The 21,113-nt window shown below is 35.9% G+C and overlaps 1 protein-coding gene across 11 annotated transcripts in view; it reads right to left on the reverse strand.

The window, feature by feature from the left end:
* ELF2 (E74 like ETS transcription factor 2) overlaps nt 1–21,113 on the reverse strand; it is a 100,236-nt gene that overhangs the window by 45,623 nt on the left and 33,500 nt on the right. For 8 of the 11 annotated variants that reach the window (XM_047718457.1, XM_047718456.1, XM_047718460.1 and 5 more), the window contains exons 3-4: nt 19,686–19,924; nt 3,100–3,265 (exon numbers count right to left, since the gene is read on the reverse strand). In XM_047718457.1, the coding sequence (XP_047574413.1) occupies nt 3,100–3,265; nt 19,686–19,757 (238 nt within the window). In that variant the 5' untranslated portion in view covers nt 19,758–19,924. The remainder of the gene's footprint in view (nt 1–3,099; nt 3,266–19,685; nt 19,925–21,113) is intronic. The other 3 variants (XM_047718463.1, XM_047718470.1, XM_047718469.1) reach the window with 1 other exon arrangement.

Raw genomic sequence — 21,113 nt, forward strand, 5'->3', positions numbered from 1 at the left:
ACCAAATAAAAACCACTGTAGACATCTTATAAATATTTCTTTCCTTTTCTTCCCAGTCAGCTTCTTCTCCAAAGCCTATATATATATTTGGAATTTAAGTTAAAAATTTATAGCACCACAAGAAATGAACCTGATCCTAATTCACTACCTTAAAGTAAATACATCAGGATAAGTCATAACAACATTTATTTATCTGTATATGTTCTAGATGTCAGGAGAATGAAAATTTATTCAGATTTTAACTTTTTAAAAATGTGTTTTATTCTTTACAGGGTGCCTGGCTGGCTCAGTCGGAGTTGTAAGTTCAAGCCCCATGTTGGGTATAAAGATTACTTAAAAATAGTATCTTTTTTAAAACTCATTTTATTCTTTAAATAAAAACAAAATTAAGTTCGGGACGCCTGGGTGGCTCAGTTGGTTAAGCAGCTGCCTTCGGCTCAGGTCATGATCCCAGCGTCCTGGGATCGAGTCCCACATCGGGCTCCTTGCTCAGCAGGCAGCCTGCTTCTCCCTCTGCCTCTGCCTGCCACTCTGTCTGCCTGTGCTCACTCTCTCTGACAAATAAATAAAATCTTTAAAAACAAAACAAAACTAAGTTCAGATTAACTGATTCTAAACTAATCTATATATATTAACAATCCTTATAAACTTGCATTAAAAACCTATGAGCCATAATATTTTCAAATAACTCAGTATATTGTAGTCTCAAGTTCCACATGTCTTATGATAAGTAAACGGGAGTGTTTTAAATTGTTCTGATTATACTTGTATTAGATGTATGAGCCAGTAGACTTCAGTCTGCATTTGGTATTGCCTTTAAAAGAATTATAAATGAATTCTAAGTTTTACAGTGTTATTCTGTGAAGAGAGACAAGAATAGCTATACTACAAAGATTTTAAAAAATGAGGCAGAATGGAATTTAAAATGTTTAAATGAACTTCTCAGTTTCTTCTAGACTATTTTAGAATAATGTAAGTTATTTACTAACATTTCCTTTTAGCGCTAAAGAAAACCAATCTAAAAAATATTATCAACTAGTCAAAAACCATTTTCAAAATATCACAAAAGTAGGGATGCCTGGGTGGCTCAGTCAGTTAAGCCGCTGCCTTCCGGTCAGGTCATGATCTCAGAGTTCTGGGATCGAGTCCCACATGGGGCTCCTTGCTCGTCAGGGAGCCTGCTTCTCTCTCTACCTCTGCCTGCCACTCTGCCTGCTTGTGCATGCTCTCTCTCTCTGACAAATAAATAAACAAATAAAATCTTTTTAAAAAATCACAAAAGTAACTATTCTTTTAACCAGACTAGGTATATCCTCTTTTTCAATATTACAATCATTCATATCTCTCCCCTGCAAATGATTATCCCCATCCTCAGAGTTCAAGATAACTAAGAAAATAAAATCCCTTGAATAGATTATATTTGCTTCCTATTTGGAACTGTTTTTACATGAGTAATTTAATTAATGAAGCACTGATCATCAATTATACAACCCATAAGATCTGGCTGACCTGCTCTGGTATTTTAATGTGATAAATATGTATATAATTTTCTACAAATGGGAATTTGGTACTGTAGCTTTCATACTTTACAAAGTTCCCAGTCTGCTACCAAAATCAGAGTCTTATTTTTTTGATCAAAACATTTTCCAGAAATTTCAAACAGGTTCTTTTTTTTCATTCAACTAAAGCTATCATACTTTTTTCTTGTGCTGTTAGTTTTGTTTAGTTACACCCTAGTTACACTCCTATAATAAAATCAGTTACAATACCTACTTCAAAATATCATCCTGCATAATACTTTTAACTATACTTCCTATTCTTTTCCTCAAGAAGAAAATTTATGTCTGCCATGATGCTTCTAGCTTCAGACTGGAAAACTCTCCAAAACCCTCAAAAAAACACACATGTGTCTTCCTACCACTTGCATTATCTACTGTAAATCAAGTACCACTCTGGGCCAGTCACAGAGCCTATATAAAGTGTTTTGCTCCCTATTTTGAGAAAATGAACTATCACTTCACATGGAGTTTGCTGGCACTGTTGTCATCATTGCTCTGCAGAGCCAGGTAACCTTTAATCCCGCAGCTCAATAAAAAATACAACTGTAGGAAAAAAAGAAAATCAAAATAAAACTGCAGAAGAACAGCAGTAAGCTAGAAGAAGCTAGTAGTCTTAGGGAATGCTACTGGCATCAAATATTCAAAATTTTTAGTCATGGGACTTCGCTACATTTATAGAAACTTATCTAAATACTTAAGAATGATGGGGCACCTGGGTGGCTCAGTCAGTTAAGCGTCCAACTCTTGACCTCAGCTCAGGTCTTGATCTCACAGTCGTGAGTTCAAGCCCCATCTTGGGCTCCATGCTGGGCATGGAGCCTACATACATACATACATACATACATACTTAAGAGTGTTTATTAGAATTATAAACCAAGTATAAGGATCCTTTTTCTTCATTAAGAGCTGAAGGTAAATTTTAATGTTTATTATTACAAAATAGTCACTATAATCTTTCTGGTAAAATACTCTATTTTCTTTATGGCCAGTGACAAAAATGAAAATCTTTCTAAGAATTATATATATTAATCTCCAACTAAACATATAATTATCTCACCATAGAAAGACTGAAATATCAAAATTTCTCAGAAGACAAAAAGGGAAGGAGACTCTGATAGACTGCTACAAAGATGCTTCTGATCTAAGAAAAAAGGAATCATACTGCTCCACCAATATCAATTCAAAGAAACTCTTAATCCGTCATAGAATGAGACTACTGTCTTTATTTTTGAATTAAAAAGTTACTCTCATATACTAGCCTATGGACTTCTGTAAGTAAGTAACTAGTCAATATTCACACTCTCAGGGGAAAAAATGATAATTTTATTATTATGGGCCTGTAATCTTGTCGTGAGGGTCCATGATATGAGACCTGTTACACTAAAAACTGTAATGTAGAACTGTATGTCAGTTCCCTTAAATAAGAGATATTTCACTGGTTTCCAAGCAAAAAGAGGTTCTTCGGTATAGTACTCATCTGGCAATAGTAATAGTGACACAAAATAAGTTACAAATAATGAACATTTTATGAGATGTCTACCTGTTTCCACATTCTCGGTCTCAACTTCTTGTTCTTCTGCCACATCTTGCATCATGTAAGTCTCATCATCATAGACTAGAACCTGGGCTGCATAGCCCTGCTCTAATCTGGCACTTGGAACTGGCTCCACAATCACTGCTGGATAGTCAGAAACCTTTTCACTTTCCTACAAGAGCAAATTGAGAAAATAATCAAACTTTTTATTCACAAATTCTCAATTTACTTATAAATACTTGGTTCCCATAGTCTCAAGCAGGCTACACAATGAGTGTCATGTACTATAATTATGAATGTAAAAACCAAAACAGATGAAAAGGTAACTTTAATAACCAAGTCTCAGGAGGTGACATTTTAAATAAGCAGGGCTTTAGGGTTAAGATGACAAATTAAAAACATGCATATCATTGCACTGTCTCATGAAACCCACAAAAACAAAGTAAATGACTTCTCAACACAAACCCGTAAGGAGAAGACATAACAGCAACAGAATCTTGGGAGATTGAAAGTGGGTGGTAAGTGTATTGAAATGGTTTAGCAAACCCAAGAAAGCCAAACACAGCCTGGCAGCAAAAAGAAGCTGAGAGACAACACACTTTACACTGGAGAGCCCACAGAAAGCAATTCCCATCACTCCTGGAAATGGAGCAGCAGGTGTAAAGAAAGAGGAGGGGTTCAAAGAGGAAGATTCCATTAAAGCTGTCTGAAAAGCACTTTGATTCCTAGACCATTCCCTCCTGCATGATGCTAGGCAACTGGCCCTCACCTCAGGAGAAGACTGGAGAATTAACTTTCTGGTGCTGGAAAAACAAAAGCATCTTTGAGGAATATTAGGCATATTTGTTTGTAGCGGTATTGCACCAAAAACAGAGTTTTCAATCAGCTTTTTAGACCTCCACTCTTAATGATGAGCAGGCAGCCAAGTATTACTAGTCATCTAAGGAAGAGCCTCTACCACCAAATATATACATATACGTACACACCCACACACATATGGGGCATATTCTTCATAGAAATAAGATATTATAGCCATAAAACAAGAACGGAATACAATTTAATAAAGATTTAAAAAGAAAGAGTTCAGAAGTTAAAAACATGAGTTGAAATAAAAAAGACAGAGGCTTGGAAGATAAAATTGAAGCAGTCTTCCAGAAACCAGAGAAATAAGATGAATTTTTGAAAAATAGGAGAGAAAAGAGAATGGTATCAGAGGAATAGTCCAAGAGGTTCAATATCTGAATAATAGAGTTCCAGAAAAATAAAACAGGGGGTGGGGGGGGATTGGAAAGAAATGAAAAGACTTCTAGAAAATGTTTTGAGATGACACATATGAGCTGCCCATTTGAAAGTACCTACCAGATATTTAATATAAAAAAATTAAGGAAAACCTACAATGAGGCACAACACTGTAAAATATCACAGCACTGGGGATAAAAAGGAAGATTCTACAAGTTTCTAGAGAGAAAATGCAAGTCACATACAAAGAATATGGACTCAGACTTAAGTCTTCTCAACAATCATATTAAAAGAAAAATGACATTGAAACCATTTCTTCAGATTAGAAAGGAACACTATTTCTTTTTTTTAAGATTTTATTTATTTATTTGACAGAGACACAGAGAGAGAGGGAACACACGCAGTGGGAATGGGAGAGGGAGAAGCAGGCTTCCTGCTGAGCAGGGAGCCCGACGGGGGCTCGATCCCAGGACTCTGGGATCATGATCTGAGCTGAAGGCAGACGTTGAAGACTGAGCCATCCAAGCACCCCTAGAAAGGAACACTATTTCCAACCTGGAATTCTTCAGCCAGGCAAATCATCTTATGAAAATTAGGTATTTTCTCAAATTTGAAAGATCTCAAAACATTCATCTTCCATACATCCTTTCTCAAGAAGCAAGTAGAGATTGTATTTCATCAAAACAAAAGTAAAATTTTAATAAAGACAACAACTTAAGATAGAGAATATGGGAGATTCAAAATGGGAGAGAAACACTAGTAATCTTGAAGATGACTGTGAAGAGTGAGCCCAGAATGCCAGCTATGCACTGGATTTATAAGGCAAACAGTCTGGATTGCAGGAACATGATTCCTGAGACAGAAGAGAAACTGTCATCACCAAGATAACCACCAGCACTGTTCCTAAGGACACAGTGTCCAGATAAGCCTATTCCCCGTTTTTATTCATATTTGGCTTACTTTGATGTATCTACCTTGCATTGCTACCTACATCAGCGAAGAACACTCATTTCACCTCCTAGATGTGTCTACTTACTCTTAAGTGTTAGAAGAAGGCAACAAAGAGCTTGGGAAACAAACAAAAAGCAGAACAGCTTTCCCTGTGACGGTATATACACCTGCTGAACAAACCTGCAACACCAGGTCATACCATTACCTGAAACCTGACCAAGATGACCCTATGTTTCCAAGAACTAACTCACAACATTCCTTACTCACTTGCTGAGGAGAACCTCCTGAAACTCTGTGACCGGATGCCAGACTAGACTTTCTTTTCCTGGAAGCTTTAACCTAACTGTGATGATGCTATCATTTCCTAACTCAGTTAGCTTGGGACATTATTCATTTTTTCAAAGTACAACGACATGTTTAGGAGTATCTCCAAAGACAATAAAGCTATAAAGAAAAGTATAGTACCACATAGGTCAGGATAATGGCACCTCTGCGAATATTAAGAGAGAGGCACACTTCATATTCTAAAATACTACTAAATGCTATTTTATTAACCTGATTGACAAGTAATATTTATTCTTTTTATTCTCAAACTAAACATATATATTTTATACACTTTTCATTTTGTATCAAACAGTTCACAGAAAATTTAAATAAATTAAAAATAAAGGTACAATAAATTAAAAATAAGCAAGCCCATCTGCTGAATATTAACATTGAATTTCCTACTCTGTATGAGGCCAAAAAAGTTTACATTAAAAAAGAAAATCCTGGGGTGCCTGGGTGGCTTGGTCAGTTGAGCAACAGACTCTTGGTTTCAGCTCAGGTCATTATCTCAGGGTCCTGGGACTGACCCCCATTTCAGGCTCTGCATTCAGAGGGGAGTCTGCTTCCCCTCTCCCTCTCCTGCCCCCTCTGCCCCATCCCCTGCTCAAGCACTCTCTCTCTCAAATAAGTAAATCTTTTTTAAAAATCCCTTCCCACAAATTGGATATACTAACAGTTGAATCTCTATGCTTCTTTCTCAGCTTTATAACTACAACCTACAGGCAACATCACCTAGTTATAACAGTTGTTAATCAGGAGCATGGGATAGGTAAAAACTAACAAGATCTCCACTCATCAGAAACTCAGAATGCAACAACAGAAGTGGCATTTGAGCTAGTACTGACCCAAGCAGTAAATATAACTCAAGAGATTTATAACTTCTTTAATTCCTCTGAAATCTAATAGTATTACTATTAGCAACATTAACCTGAATTATTTTATATTGTGAACTCTCCCCCTCCACCTTACCAGTAGGAAATAAATCAAGTTGTCTAAACTATGCAATACTTGAGTCCAGAATTCTGTACAAGGTCAACTTCCCCATTTATACTATTTTCCCCACCCACTAGGATTCTAGACCCACTCTTCTCTCTCATATACATTAGTTGGGTTTTAACATTTCAATGGTTCCATCTTTATTAGAAAAATTCAACTTTTCTTTCTTTTAACCAAACTCCAGATATTTGCTTCTTATACCTGTATACACTCTCAAAAGATAGTCTCTTTGGCTAGTTATCTACACACACATTGTCATCTGGATTCCACCACCTCACTGAAACTATTCTCTTAAATGTCAATAAGGACTAAATTCTTTTCCTACTTTTCATCTTCCTTTCCCTTTTTGCAGACTCTTATACACTTATACACTCTTACCTCATTTTAAAAACTATTTCTTCCATCTTTTTCACTCTCTTTCTACCACTCTACTTTTAAGCATCTCCTCTGATTCTTCTTCCATCTCCAGCAACTGAAATATAGGCCAATTAACTAAGGTTCTGTCCTCAGCATTTCCTTTTTACTCTATTCTACCTTCCCTGGCAAGGCCACCCATTCTTAGGGTTTATTTTAAAATAGCACCTCTATACTGATGATTACTAAATATTTGTCTTCTTCTCTGACTCATCTCCTGAACTCCAGAACAAAGTTTTAAACTACCTACTTAACATCAGTACAAAAATAATCAGCTAATACTCCAAGCTTAACATGTTTAAATGGAACAAACAACATCTTTCCCTGTTCTCCCACGCTGTGTTCTTCTCTAACCCGTTTCTTCGTATTAAAAAGAGAGAGAGAAAAAGATAAAGGTTACCATATTCATACCTCTCAAAGTCCCTTGAAAATTAAATATCCACAAAGTACATATGCTTAGCACAGGGTTTAGAACAGAGTAAATACTCAATTAGTGATATCTAATTGTCATATTTTAACACTAGTAACAGTATTCAAACCTACTATTTGCCCTCAACTGTGAAGGGCATCTTTTCACATTACAATCAGAATTGTATTACTTCTTTGTACAAAAAGCTTCCATGACTCCCCACTTGTCTAAAAGGAAAACTGAACATATAAAATAATGGTTTTTAACACTCTTTGAAGTATAACCCTCAACCCACATTAGGTGTTGAATTGATTCAGATTGGGGGATTACAGAAGACTTCCTAGAACAGGGTCCTGAATGGATGAAAAGGATTTTGATAGATGTGGAAGGCAATTGTAGGCTCATGAGCAAAAGTCATGGAAGCTTTCCCATTTGGGAATTAAGGACAAAGCAAGTAATCAGAGAACTGTGAGAAGTAATGCAGAAAATAAGGCTGTAAATGGGATATATTAATTTTTGGAGCTGTTGTAACAAATTATCATAAACAGGGCGGTAATGCTGCTATTAATGTCCCTGCTCTTCCCCTCCCTTCTGTTCTGCTGCATTCTGTATCACCTATGAGTCAATTTACCAGATCATACAGTAATTGTGCACTTCACTTTAAAAGAACTGTAAAATGATATTATTTATATTTCCACTATAAATGTATGAGTTCCAGTGCTCTACATCCTTTCAACACATGGTATCCCAGTTTGTTTGCTTGTTTATCCAATTGGAGAGAAAAAGAGAGCACAAGCTGGGGGAGAAGCAGAGGGAGAGGGAGAACCAGGCTCCCCACTAAGCAAGAAGCCAAATGCAGGACTTGATTCCAGGACCCCTGGATCATGATCTGAGCTGAAGGCAAACGCTTAACCAACCCAGCTACCCACGCATCCCTCCAACACATGGTATCCCTGTTATTTTTATCATTCTGTGTAAGTATGTAGTAGTAGCTCCCTGTGGTTTTGTTTCCCTGATATATTAATATTGAATTTCCTACTCTGTATGAGGCAAAAAAAGGGTGTTTTTATGTGCACTTATTGGCCATTCATACTATTAACCATTCAAATCTTTTCCCCATTTTAATGGATTATCTCCAACTTATTTTTTAAAAGATTTTATTTATTTGAGAGAGAATAAGAGAGAGAGCATGAAAGGGGGAGGGTCATAGAGAGAAGCAGCCCCCCCCCCCACTGAGGCTCCATCCCAGGATCCAGGGATCACAACCCAAGAGGAAGGCAAACACTTAGAGGACTAAGCCACCCAGGCAGGTGCCCATCCTACTTATTATTTTATACATTCTGAATATAAATCCTTTGTCAGTATATATATTGTAAATATTTTTTCCAATCTTTGCTTCATCTTTTCATTTTCTTAATGGAATTTTTAAAAAAGTTTAAAGACATTATTTATTTGAGAGAAAGAGAGCACAAGCAGGTGAAGGGGCAGAGAAAGAGAGAAGCAGGCTTCTCACCGAGCAGGGAGCCTGATGCAGGGCTGATCCCAGGACTCTGGGATCATTACCTGAGCCAAAGGCAGCCACTTAACTGACTGAGCCACCCAGGTGCCCTTTGATGGAATTTTTTTTTTAAGAACAGAAGTTTTAAATGTAAATGAAATTCATCATTTTTTCTTTTAAAGCTTTTTTCATGTTTTTGTGTTCAATCTAAGAAAGCATTGCCTAATTCAAGATTGAAAAAATGTTCTCCTGTTTTCTTCCAGAAGTTTTTATAGTTTAAACATTTAATTCTATGATCAATTTCAAGTTATTCATTGTCTATGATGTGAGAATGGATTGAGTTCATTTATTTGCATATGGATATCCAGTAGTTCCACCATTATTTGTTTAAAAGACTAACCTTTCTCCACCAAATTACATTACCACCATTACTGAAAATTAATCAGTGTTATGTGGATCTATATTATATTCCACTGATCTACATGTCTGTTGGCATATCAAACCACACTGTCTCAATTATTGGGACTTCATGGTAAGTCTTTAAATCAGGTGGATAAGCCCTCCAACTTTGTTTTAACATATGTCTTCCAATCCATAATCATGGTGTAACTCTTCATTTTTTTAGGTCTTTAATTTCTCTCAACAACATGCTGAGGTTGTCTGCATACAGATCTTTTATTTTATTAAGCCTATCCCTGTATTATTTTGATGCTGCTAAACAGTACCTCTTCTTAAATTTCATTTTCCAGTTGTATTTTGCTTATATGAACACAATTGATTTTTACATATTCATCTGTTCTAAATTTATTAATTCTAACCATTGTGTAGATTTAAGAATGTCTATATACATGATTGTATCATTTAGAAATAAAGACAGTTTTACTTCTTCTTTTCCAATCCATAGGTCTTTTATTTTTCTTGCCCTGCAGCAATGTTGGCACTCCAACGCTGAACAGAAGTGGTTAGAGCAGATATCTTTGCTTTACTATCAACCTTAAAAGAAAAACATACCCCTTTTCACCTTTGAGTGATACTGGCTGTGGGTTTTTCACAGATGCACTTAACAGGTTGAAGAAGTTGCCCTCATTACTAGTTTAGGGAATCTGTATAATAAACAGGTGTTGAATTTTAGCAAATGGGTTTTCTGTGGCTACTGATATGATCACATGATTCTCCCATTTTACTTTGTTAATGTGATGCATTACATTGATTGATTAAACCTACCTTGCTGGGATAAACTCCATTTGGGACATGTGAACCCTATGCTTGTATTTTGTCAAGAGTGTTTTTGTCTATGCCCATGAAAGATATTGTTTGTAGTTTTCTTCTCCTATGTATCTCTGGTCTTGGTATCAGAATAATGCTGGCCTTCAAAATGAGTTAGGAAATGCGATGTTGTCTATTTTCTAAAAGAATTATGTTAGATTGTTATTATTTGTTTCCTAAATACTTGTTAAATCAACAATAAAACCATGGCACCTGGGTTGCTCAGTCAGCTGTCTGACTCTTGATCTTAGCTCAGGTCTTGATCTCAGGGCTCTGATCTCAGAATTGTGAGTTCAAGCCTTGCCTTGGGCTCCATAGTGGGCCTGGAGTCGACTTAAAAAAAAAAATGCAGGCCTAAACAATCAATAAAGCCAAATTGCTCTGGAAATTTCTTTGTGGAAAAGATTTTGTCTAGGAATTCAATTTATTTTAAGATAGAGGGCTATTCAGAATTTCTATTTCTTTTGGAATGACTTTCAAGGATTTTGTCCATTTCATCTCAGTTGCCAAACTTATTGGCATAAAGTTGTTCATAATATTTAGTGTCAATACTAAGGACTCTTTCATTCCTTATATTACTAATTTTTTTTAAAGATTTTATTTATTTGAGAGAGTGCGCAAGCACAAATGGGGGGTAGGGGCAGAGGAAGACAGAGAAGCAGACTACTCACTGAGCAGGGAGCCCAACGTGGGACTTGGTCCCACGACCCTGGGATCACAAGTGGAACCAAAAACAGAAGCTTAGCTGACTGAGCCACCCTGGCGCCCTCTATTAGTAATTTTGCCTCATGGTTTTGTTTTGTTTTTTCTTCTGCAGTCTATTTAAGAGATTTATCAATTTTGTTAATTTTTTCAAAGGACCAGCAGGTAAATTTCTCTGATGTTTGTCCATTTTCTACCTTACTGACCTTTTCTTAATTTTATTATTTCCTTCCTTCTACTTTCTATTTAATTTGATCTTCATATTCTAGCTTCTTTGGACGAAAGCTTAAATGATTTTAGACTATACTCCTTTTCTAATTAATATAAGTTTTTAAAGGTATAAATTTCCCTCTAAGCACTGCTTTAACTATATTCTTCAAATTTTTATATATTATGTTCTCATTTTCATTTAATTAGGATATTCTCTAAATTCTCTTGTGATTTCTTTTTAATCCATGAGTTATATAAAAGTGAGCTGTTTAACATCCAAATATTTGAGGATTTTTCAAAAGTTTTTTGTCATTAATTTCTAACAATTCTGCTTTGGTCAAAAACATTCTCTGTATGATTTCAATCCTTTAAAAAGTAGATATGGGATACTTGGGTGCTTCAGTCTGTTAAGCATCTGACATTTTTTTAACATAGACTAACATTTTATTTTATTTGGATAAAGGGATCATTTTTAATGTGAATTCAATTAATTAATATACAGTGTATTACTAGTTTCAGAAGTAGAGTTCAGTGATTCATCAGTTCTTTATAACACCCAGTGCTCATTATATCATGTTGCCTCCTTAATGCCCATCACCCAGTTACCCCATCCCCCCTACCTGCTACCCTCCAGCAATCCTGTTTGTTTCCTATGATTAAGATTTTCTTATGGTTTGTCTCCCCCTTTGATTCTGTCTTTTCTTTTTCCCCTCCCTTCCCCTATGTGACTCTGTTTTGTTTCTTAAATTCCACATGACTGAAATCATGTAATTGTCTTTCTCTGCTTGACTTATTTCACTTAGCATAATACCCTTTAGTTCCATCCATGTCCTTGCAAATGGCAAGATTTCATTTCTTTTCATAGCTGAGTAATATTCCATTGAACACACACACCACATCTTCTTTATCCATTCATCTCCCAATTGACACCTGCACTCTTTCCATGGTTTGGCTATTGCAGACATTGCTGCTAAAAACATGGGGGTGCAGGTGCCCCTTCAGGTCACTACATTTTGTATCTTTGGGGTAAATACCTAGTAGTTGCAGTAGCTCTATTTTTAACTCTGAGAAACCTATTATACCAATTTCCAGAATGGCTGTACCAGCTTGCATTCTCACCAGCAATGTGAGAACTTTCTCCTTTCTCTGCATCCTCGCCAACATTTGTTGTTTCCAGACTTGTTAGTTTTAGCTCTCCTAACTGGTCTAAAGTGGTATCTCATTGTGATTTTGATTTGTATTTCCCTGATGCTGAGAGATACTGGGCATTTTTTCAGGTGTCTGTTGGCCATTTGGTTGTCTTCTTTGGAGAAATGTCTGTTCATGTCTTCTGTCCATTTCTTGACTGGATTATTTGGTCTTTGGTTGTTGAGTTTGAGAAGTTCTTTATAGATTTTGGATACTTTATCTGATAAGGCATTTGCAAATATCTTCTCCCATTCTGTCGGTTGTCTTTTGGTTTTGTCAACTGTTTCCTTTACTGTGCTGAAGTTTTTTATCTTGATGAAGTCCCAGTAGTTCATTTCTGCTTTTGTTTCCCTTGCCTTGGGAGACGTGTCTAGCAAGAAATTGCTGTGGCAGAGGTCAAAGAAGTTGCTACCTGCATTCTCCTTAAGGATTTTGATTGATTCCTATCTCACATTTAGGTCTTTCATCCATTTTGAGTTTATGTTTGTGTGTGGTGTAAGAAAATGGTCCAGTTTCATTCTACTGCATGTGGCTGTGCAATTTCCCAACACCATTAGTTAAAGAGACTGTCTTTTTTCCATTGGACATTCTTTCCTGCTTTGTCAAATATTAGTTGACTATAGAGTTGAGGCCTCTCTATTCTGCTCCATTGATCTATGTGTCTGTTTTTGTGCCAGTACCATACTGTCTTGATGATGTCAGCTTTGTAATAGAGCTTGAAGTCAGGCATTGGGATGCCACAAGCTTTAGTTCTCTTTTTCAACAATCCTTTGGCTATTTGGGGTCTTTTCTAGTTCCACACAAATTTTAGGATTATTTGTTCCAGTTCTGTGAAAAATCTTGATGGTATTTTGATAAGGATTGAGTTGAATGTATAGATTGCTCTAGGTAGCATAAATATCCTAACAATATTTGTTCTTCCAATCCATGAGCATGGAACATTTTTCCATTTCTTTGTGTCTTCCTCAATTTCTTTCATGAGTACTTTATTGTTCTCTGAGTACAGATCCTTTGCCTCTTTGCTTAGGTTTATTCCTAGGTATCTTATGATTTGGGGTGCAATTATAAATGGGATCAACTCCTTAAATTTCTCTTTCTTCTATCTCATTGTTAATGTATAGAAATGCAACTGATTTCTGTGCATTGATTTTATATCCTGCCACTTTGCTGAATCCATGTATGAGTTCTAGGAATTTTGGGGTGGGGCTTTTTCAGTTTTCCATATAGAGTATCATGTCATTTGCAAAGAGTGAGAGTTTGAGTTCATCTTCGCTAATCTGGATACCTTTTATTTCTTTTTGTTGTCTGATTGCTGAGGCTAGGACTTCTAGTACTATGTTGAACAATAGTGGTGAGAGTGGACATGCCTGCATGTTCCTGACCTTAGGGGGAAAGCTCTATCCCTACACTGTGGAGAGTTTTAATGAAGAAAGGAAAGCATCCAACCTTGACTTCAGCTCAGGTTGTGATCTCAGGCTCATGAGATCGAGCCCCAAGTCAGGCCCCTCAATGAATGGAAAATCCGATTGTTTCCCCTGCCCCTCGCTCTAACCTTCCCCTACTCACGTGCTCTCTCTCTAAAATAAATAAATCCTTTTTAAAAAAAGTATTGAGATGTGTAGATACACCTGCCTACCCAAGTTGGTGGAGCATGTGACTCTGGATCTCTGGGTTGTGAGTTCAATCCTCACACTGAGTGTAGAGATTACTTAAAAATTTAAAAAAAAAAAAAAAAAACTTAAAAAAAAAAGTATTCAGATATATAGCCCAGCATATGACCTATCTCAATTCACTGTCCATGCACACTCAAAATGAATGTGTACTCTGGTACTATTAGGTAGAGAGTCCCATAAAATGTCCATTAGGTGAAGCTGGTTGATAATGTTGTTGAAACCTTCTATATCCTCACTGATTTTCTAATTGTCCTGTCAGCTTCTGAGAGGAATGGAGCAATCTCCAACTAATACTGTGGACTTATCTATGTTTTCTTTCTTATCTATGTTTTTCTTTTCATCACTTTTTGCCTTGTGTATTTTGAAGCTCTAATATTGAGTGCATATGCATTTCTTGGTAAATGGTCCTTTTATCATTTATGAAATGTCTATCTTTACTCCTGGTAACATTTTTTTAAAGATTTTATTTATTTGACAGAGAGACACAGTGAGAGAGAGAACACAAGCAGGGGTAGTGAGAGAGGGAGAAGCAGGTTTCCCACAGAGCAGGGAGTCTGATGCGGGACTTATCCCAGGGACCTGGGATCATGATCTGAGCCAAAGGCAGCCACTTAACAACTGAACCACCCAGGGGCCCTACACCGAATCTATTTTTAATCTTATCCAGTGAAATTTTTACAAATAGTATGTATTTCATTTCTGGAAGTTTTGTTTGGGTTTTTTCTTTCTTTTTTTACGTCTTTTATGGCTCTCCTCTGAGGTTCATGTTTTCTTTTAACTTCTTGAGCATATTTATAATGGCTGTTTTGAAGTCTTATCTGCTAATTTCATCATCTCTATCATTTGTTTTTCTGTCTTGATAGTTTTGTTTTCCTTCAAGTTATCGGTTATATTGTACCTCCTTCTTTGCATTTAACATGGCTGGGTGTTAAGATGTGTAAATTTTACCCTGTTGGGTGCAATTTACATTCTGTTGTAGTATTTTAATAATGTTTACTATGAAGTTTAAGTTCCTTATAGGTCAAGTGGCACCTGGCTGGCTCAGTCCGAAAAGGATGCAACTCTTGATAGCATTGTGAGTTCAAGCTCCATGCTGGGTGTAGGGATTACTTAAAAATAAAATCTTAAAAAAAAAAAAAAAAAGAAGTTGCTTATGGGTCTTTTTCAAGGCCTGTTTTTTTTTAACTTTTTAGGGCAAGTTTGAACTACCCTTTATTTTAGGACTACTTTGGCCCTACTGGAAGGCATAACTCTTCTGAGGCTCTAGGAATGCCCTGAGCATTTAACAAGGACTCTCTCTTCTAACTGCTAAGAATTCTAATATCTCCCATCCCTGAGTGAACTCTGATTTTTCACTTAAGTATTGAGTTTATACTTTTCTGGTCATTCTTTGCCTGGTTTCGAGTTTACTATATCTGGGAAGCTTATTCAGCTAAAACCCAGAGTGCCTGAGGCTGCGTTTTGGCATTCTCCCTCTGGGTAGCTTCTTCCTCTCAGATACTCTGCACTTCAAATTAGTGTTTGCCTCTCCAAATTCCACATTTTAGGCAACCCTCTTGGATACCCTTCCTCCATGGGAGCTTTGTACTATCACTTTGTTATCGCTCAATAAATTGCTCAATAAATCTTGCTTTGCTGCCCCAAAACAAAAAAAAAAACAAAACAAAACAAAAACAAACAAGCAAAAAAACCCCCACCAAATTCAAAATTCTATTTCCTCAGTTCAGTGACACTGTCACTCTTTGTCTGGGTTCCTTCTCCCTACACTATGATCCAGAAAGTGGCTCCAAGCAATGAGTCAGTACAATCAGAGATCACCTGCTCTTCTCTTGGGAAGCACAGCCCTATGCCTCCTGATGTCCAACTGTCTTAGTCCATTGAGGCTGCTGCAACAAAATACCACTATGTGGCTTATAAACAGTAGAAATTTATTGTTCACAGTTGTGGGAGCAATAAGTCCAAAATCAGGGTGCCAGCATGACTGGATGAGGGTCTTTTTCTAGGTCAAGGCTCCTTATCGTATCCTTGCATGGCAGAAGGAGCAAGGGATCTCCCTGGAGCCTTCTATAAGAGCACTAATCCCATGCATAAAGTCCCTCCCTCATGACCTAATTCCCTCCCAAAGGCCCTACCTCCCAATACATCATGTTTGGGGGTTAGGATTCAACATATGAATTTTGGGGGGGTCACAAACATTCAGACCATAGCACCAACGTTTCAAAACTGTGCTTTCACATGTTTTCATTTTCCTCCTTGTTAATGGTGGGAATAAAAATATGGTCTGTTATTCCATCACAATCTGAGTGGAAGAACTCCCAATTCTGTCGGAAAGCAGATGCTCTCTAAAATTGTATTTGCTGTTTTTAAGTCCTCTTTTTTTTTCTGCATTAACTCCCATTTCTATGAGACTTACCTGCTACACATTTCCTTTTCAAAAACTCTGATTATTCCTACATATATACTCTTCCATAAAATCTTTAGGTCCATATAATCAATTTCTCCCAAACTTGCCCTAACATTTGATAAAGATGGAATAAAATATGTAGACTAACTGGAGGAAATTGATATCCTCCATAATATTGACTCCTTCCATCTCTCCTATCCAAATACAAAGTACAAAGAACGAGAATTACTCATTCTAATTGGTTTTCACAGACTTCCTCTGGTTTTCTTAAGTAGAGAATCATATTATCTAAAGATGGTAATTTAGTCTTCTTTCCAGTGTTTATATATTTTTTCATTATCTTGTCTGATTATAGGAAAATATTAAATAATAGTTACGGTAGTGCCCATACTTATCTTCTTTCCAATTTTATTTTTTTTCTTTCCAATTTTAAAGGAAATACTCCAGTACTTCACCATTAAACAGGATTCTGGCTATTGATTTGTAACAGTTATTTTTTATAATGTTACAGAAATATGTATCTGTATTTATATTATCAGGACTTTTAATCAGGAATGGATATTCAATTTCATAAAATCTCATTTCATCTGGTACTTTATCCCTATTAATATAACATAGGTCATGCATCTTATTAGTAGGGGTATATATATTAATTGTTACCCTTGTGTATCTAAAACCTATTTAGTACTGAATTTAATATATGACTGCATTTTATATATTTATTATTATTCCATTTTTTATTTTTGCATCCATACTCATTAGTAAGACTGTAGTTGGCATCTTTGATTTTTGGTCTCTTTGCCAGAAATATACTTATTCTGATTTTATCAAATGCATTACTTTTATAATCAGGAATAAAGTTAAAAAAAAATAAAGCCTAAAAATCATCAATAACTCTCCAAATGCCCACAATTTTTAAACATTTATTTTTTTCTTCAGATTCTGGAACTAGGATTAGAAAATTTTGACAGGTCATTTTTTCACCCCACCCTACATTCTAGAGCATAGATATTAAATCTATCTATAACATACACTATCCTCAAAATTCTCTTTGTAATATTAGGTGACATTTCAGATACTAGTTGCTTTCCAATTTCTTCCTGGAGTTCTCTTTCCCCAGATGTCTCTATTTCTACAGCTCAATCCCTTACTTTATTTACATCTAAACTAAAATGCACCTCCTCAAGGGCACCTGGGTGGCTCAGTCAGTTAAGTGTCTGCCTTCAGCTCAGGTCATGATCCCAGGGTCCTGGGATCAAGCCTCATGTCAGGCTCCGTGAGCAGGGAGCTTGATTCTCCTTCTCCCTCTGCTGCTCCTCCTGCTTGTGTTCTCGCTCCCTCTCAAATAAATAAACAAAATCTTAATAAATTAAAAAATAAAATGCTACCTCTTCAGAAAAAGCTTCTCTGATCACCCTAACTAAAATATCCCCTACCAACTCTCCATCTAACTCTAGCCCCGATTTATTCTTCATAGCCATTCTGAAATATTTCATTCCCAGTGCCTCGAAAAGTACTTGATGCACAGTAAGTAAACAATTAATATTTGCTGAGGAATAAATAAGTGAAGTAAGTGGGTATCTACATAGTATAATCTGAAGAGTTTCCCAAGAATAATTTCCCCCATTCTAATGCCACACCGCCTAAAATGCCTGTGACTACCCATAGGCTACCTACCACATAAATTATTAATCAATAATGCTTTGGTAAAATGACTTCATTTATCAGATTCTTTCTTCCATAATAATTAGTCCTCCAGGCCATGAACACCTGGGTTCCATGTAAAGGAAGAAAAATACAGTGTCTTCCAGAAACAAATTGTTGCACTCTTTTTCCCATAAAAATGATACCAAACGAGCACAAGGTAAATATACTCTGCCTATTACTCTTGGTGGTTTCCTTCTGAGGGTTAAATACAACAAAGTAAAATTATATAACAAAGAGAAAGCACTGGAAAAAGAAGTAATAATTGGTCTGGGTGATGGAAGGGGATGGAAGTCCCCAGAGTCTCTGATCTCTTTGGGGAGTCATATCTAGAAGTGATCATATAGAAAGTGAATCTTCAAGGAACAAACAGAAACTGATTATGAGAATTATTGATTATGAGAATTAAGTACAGTCTCTAGCTGTGGCTTCTCTTAACGGACCTTAAATCAGTTTTAGATTCAAACACAGTAAGAACATTCTGGTTACCAAGTCCACTGAGAACAAAGAAAAAGCAGTACCTTCATTTTATCCCCTTCCCACTGAATTTAACTATAGTTACCTTGGAAGACTGAACAGACAAAAACAAGCAAGAAAAAGAAGCAGACTCCAGAATACACAGCCTAATATCCTAACATTTCTTGGTTCTGTCACTATTCTACTATGCTGGTACTAAGGACCAGTAACAGGAATATCTTCCACAGAATAGAGAGAAAACAGATTTTTAAAATACAGCCAACTCTCCATTTGCCCATCTCATCTCTAATCAAATATTTGTCCATTGTTATGACAGCACTAACATATTTTAATTTAGATCCTTCCCAATATTTAGTCTTTACTGAATGGAGGGAACAGAAGCCAGGCCTTGGAAGTCCTTATGTTTCTGGTACTGTTATTTTTCTACTCCTATCTCCTATTCTTTAATGTTATCAGTAATAAGAAAATAACCAAATATGCTAATGATGCAGAGTTCTACATGTAAAACATTTCAAAACCTTTCTTTCTGATTTACAAATCACCCAAATTCTTAAGTGTACATGTGTGTATATATATATATATATATACATATATATATATACATACACATATATATACATACATACACACACACACACATATATATGGGATTAAAATATGATAGTTCTCCACGCTGAATTAGATATAATAAAATAACCAAAAAGCACAGATGACAACTAAAGGAAATACAAAATTCTAATTTAAGATGAATCTAATTTATGTATTTAGGTACAGTATTTACCTACAGATTCTGTAATCCAAAACAATGGATTTTTTACCAGGAATTAAAACCTATCTCAATACTTTCTGTGTTCTTTCTTTCAATTTTTTCCTCCCAGTTCATTCTAATATATGCATGTTTCAAAAACTCAGATGAGCCTGGCAATACCTACCTCAACCTTCTACTACCTAAATTATGTACATAATATGTACATGTACAATTTCATGCATTGTACATTTCTACTAAAATATACATGTTTAAATATATATGTATATATATACATATATATGTGTGTGTTTCCCATTAGTTTCAAAATGAGTTCATATACTGATTTCTGTAAATAAAACAGTAATGTAATACATGGGATGCCTAACCTCTTGATTTTCTACTCCATTGCTGGAAAGCTCCAAAACAGAACCTCCATTGTCAACCACTGCTGATGTCATTGTTATTCCCTGAGGAAGCTTCAAACGCTATTAATCAATGTAATTTAAAGGTTCATAGATGACTTCCAGTGTTACAAGTTTGCATTATCATGTTCTAAAAGTCAATAGACATGGAGTGAAGGAGATATCCAGAAATCCAGTCTTCTAAAGATGATTAACCAGAGGGCCTAAAAAGAGGAAGAATTTGAAAAGTTATTAAAAATATACAGGAAGGATATAAAACACAATCTAATCTTTGACACTTCTGTAAACTAAGAAAAAGGAGCTTAGACTTACAAATTCCAGTGTCAAAAGAGGGCAGTAATGAGCACTCTACTCCTTACAGCTGTCAACTTCATAAACAATTTATTGCAATCAAGTTATTGCACACAGATGACCTTATGATACTTACATTCTAACGGATAAAATGTTATAACTTTCTTTTTATGAAGATGTACTTTTATTCCTGAAATATTTTCATAGAAATTTTAAAAATATTTTATACGTTGATAACAAAATAAATCAAGCTAAATCAAGACAACTTCTAAAATTATTTGCCTATTTACCAAATTAAAAGATTTATTGGTTTGTAAATATTTCATTCTTCCTTGGCTCCTTTGGTTTCTTTATTTGACTAATATAATTAGACATGTCTTTTGCTTATGGTAGCAATCTCATTTTGTGTTCATATTCTGAATACTCTACAAGTACTATAAAATGGATTAATTTGAGTTATATATTTAAACTTTCAAATAGAGTAGTTTAAAAATAAAATAGCAAAAATCACATGGAATGCCTTTAATATTACTTTATCATTCTTTTTTTTTTTTTAAGATTTTATTTATTTATTTGACAGAGAGAAATCACAAGTAGGCAGAGAGGCAGGCAGAGAGAGAGGAGGAAGCAGGCTCCCCGCCGAGCAGAAAGCCCGATGCGGGGCTCGAACCCAGGACCTGGGATCATGACCTGAGCCGAAGGCAGCAGCTTAACCCACTGAGCCACCCAGGCGCCCCTACTTTATCATTCTTTCCTCAGTAGTTTTTGGGGTTTTTTTGCTATTGGTTAAAAATTCATTATAACAGCAGTCCCTGAGTGGCTCAGTGGGTTAAGCATCTGGCTTCAGTTTTGGCTCAGGTCATGATCCCAGGATCACGAGATCAAGCCCCACGTGGGGTTCCACTCTCAACAAGGAGTCTGCTTAAGATTCTCTCTCCCCCCTCTTCTCTGCCCCTCTGCACCACCTGTGCTCATGCTCCCTCTAAAATAAATAAAATATATATATTTTTTAATTTTGATATAGGAAATCATTTCAAGTAAACATAATTCAAGCTTTTTTCCTAGTAGTGATGAATGTTGATATATACATATCATCTAGAT

This window comes from Lutra lutra, chromosome 2 (genome assembly GCF_902655055.1).
Source record: "Lutra lutra chromosome 2, mLutLut1.2, whole genome shotgun sequence".
NCBI lineage: Eukaryota > Metazoa > Chordata > Mammalia > Carnivora > Mustelidae > Lutra > Lutra lutra.